This window comes from Pseudorasbora parva, chromosome 25, assembly GCF_024679245.1.
Source record: "Pseudorasbora parva isolate DD20220531a chromosome 25, ASM2467924v1, whole genome shotgun sequence".
Taxonomy (NCBI): domain Eukaryota; kingdom Metazoa; phylum Chordata; class Actinopteri; order Cypriniformes; family Gobionidae; genus Pseudorasbora; species Pseudorasbora parva.
In genome coordinates this window covers 6479758-6482000 of record NC_090196.1, presented here as the reverse complement: position 1 = coordinate 6482000, position 2243 = coordinate 6479758, and the positions used below count along the sequence as shown (strand labels likewise).

The window sequence follows — 2243 nt, the reverse complement described above, 5'->3', positions numbered from 1 at the left end:
ACTATTCTGTGCTAATTTTTAATATTTAATGCTTATTTATTTTGATTTATTAGGACAATGAGAATTAATACAAATGATTGAATATATTTTGAGATGTAAAAGTATGGTATTTGAGGTAAAAGGCACTCCTGCTGTTGTGGCAAAAAGCACAATAATTAACATGATAATAAACAGCGTCTGACTTTGACATTTGTGCACATGACTTGGTTTATATCATTATTATTATTATTTAAATAAACATACTATACCTAAAAATATATAGTTTATTTAATTTGAATCTCTATCATATTTGTCCTATTGTAATTAGCTTTTTTGCATAACAAATATAAAATAACTATGAAAAAAAGAACATAATATGAACATATTTTTCCATCATACACTATGGAAGCAGTGAAAAGCATATTCTTCTTGATATGTGCCTTTAGCCCTGTTGTACCCTACACATATATGCAAAAATGTGAGTTTAAAAACTCTTTCAAACAGTGTTTAGTCTCTCCGTGAGGTAATTCGAGAGCGCGTAAAGGCGCGCTGGACTCGGGTTACAGCCATGAGCGTCTCCTCTAGTGCGCGCACTCATATGAAGAGTTCCAGATGCGCGCATCGTCTCTCTCAGGTCAGCCAGACCTTCGGAGTGGACAGAAGCTATCTATCATGTTAGCCTTCGCCGTTGGTCTGTTTTTATGGCCGATCTGCGGCGCGGTCTACACGGGACCTTTGCTCCCTGAAATGTCCAACGGGACTTTTCACCACTTCTTCGTCCCGGACGGTGATTACGAGGAGACCGAGGACCCGGAGAAATGCCAGATGCTTTTCAAATGGATCGACCGCAGACCGTGTCCTCTGGAGGAAGACCAGGACTCGCTCATTCGAGAGGACTTCATCGTCGTCAAACAGCAGATCGAAGACGCAGCGCGCGTCCTGGAGAGCCTTGGGAAGAGCATTTCCTACGACCTGGACGGAGAGGACAGTTACGGCAAATACCTGAATAGAGAGATTGTGCAAATCAACGAGGCGTTTACAAACGTGGAGAAATCTCTTCTGGAGTTGGAGACGAAATTCAAGCAAAGCCAGGAGACGGAGCAAAGAGAGGAGAGTGAGTTTACCAATAACTTCATCAACCCCATGTATAACGTGAGGGACACTCTACAGGAGACTCTGGACATCTCGTCCGGACTCAAGGATAAACACGAACTCATCTCTCTGATCATTCGCAGTCACGGGTCGAGGTTAAGCCGGCTGAAAAACGACTACCTGAATGTTTAGACCCACAGACATTCTGGACAGACTTTCAGACCGGCTTGGGTTGAAGGAGATCCAGCGTTTAACACACTTGCAATAACATTTCCCACGCATTAAATTCTTTTTGTGGTTTTGAGTAATGAAGGCTCGTTCACTCTTAAAAATAAAGAAATGTCAATAGTAGAGAACCATTTTAGATTGGAATTTATTTGGATATTAAAGTTATGGTTTAAAACACAAGTAGCCTACAAAAGCAAAAAAAGTTATAGCCTGTTACAAACTAATACAGCTCTGGAAAAAAGTAAGAGACCACTTAACATTGATTTCTCAATGTTCAGCAGTCTTTTATTTTTTTCCAGAGCTATATATATATATATATATATATATATATATATATATATATATATATATATATATATATATATATATATATATATATATATATATATATATATAAAACAGGTATTTTCTAAATGTGAAACCACCTTAATAACCCTGACAAATGTTTTACATGTTGTGAGTAAATTACAGAAATCATTATACTGAAAAAAAATGTCTGAATATTTTTGCTTTTATATTTTATCTCTGGGCAATTCATGCAAACAATAATAAATGTGTATGCCTTTTTTATTAGTTGCATAAATAAATAAATAAACTGTTAGATATCAATCAGTCACATTTAGGATAGTGTAAAAAAGTTAAAATGCGCTTCTAAATGAATTAAACTAAAATAAGGTTTAATAAGATATAATTAGCCTGGCTATATACAAAAGTCATATTTTAACATCAGATCGTCCTTATGACTACAACTGCGGTTTCCCTCACAGAACACCATACACAGATATAGTTTTTTTCTGCAACTGATGTCAAAATCGGTTATGACTCTCTTCAGCAGTCTGGTATTTTTTGTCTGTCTGTCTACCGCTGACATTCCATAGTGGATGATTGAGGAAGTTGGAGGGTTGGTGGTTAAATAAGCTGGTTGAAATCTGGCATTTCCTGTG

At 36.7% G+C, this 2243-nt stretch overlaps 1 protein-coding gene across 1 annotated transcript; it reads left to right on the top strand.

Moving 5' to 3' along the window:
- Positions 1-519: 519 nt before the first annotated feature.
- Positions 520-1546, top strand: fibina (fin bud initiation factor a). The gene has a single exon (XM_067436523.1). The coding sequence runs from the start codon at positions 592-594 to the stop codon at positions 1261-1263; it is 672 nt and encodes a 223-aa protein (XP_067292624.1). The 5' UTR covers positions 520-591; the 3' UTR covers positions 1264-1546.
- The last annotated feature ends 697 nt before the right edge of the window (positions 1547-2243 follow it).

Excerpts from the sequence above, each read along its gene's own strand:
- fibina (XM_067436523.1), top strand. The coding sequence starts at position 592 with ATGCGCGCATCGTCTCTCTCAGGTCAGCCAGACCTTCGGAGTGGACAG.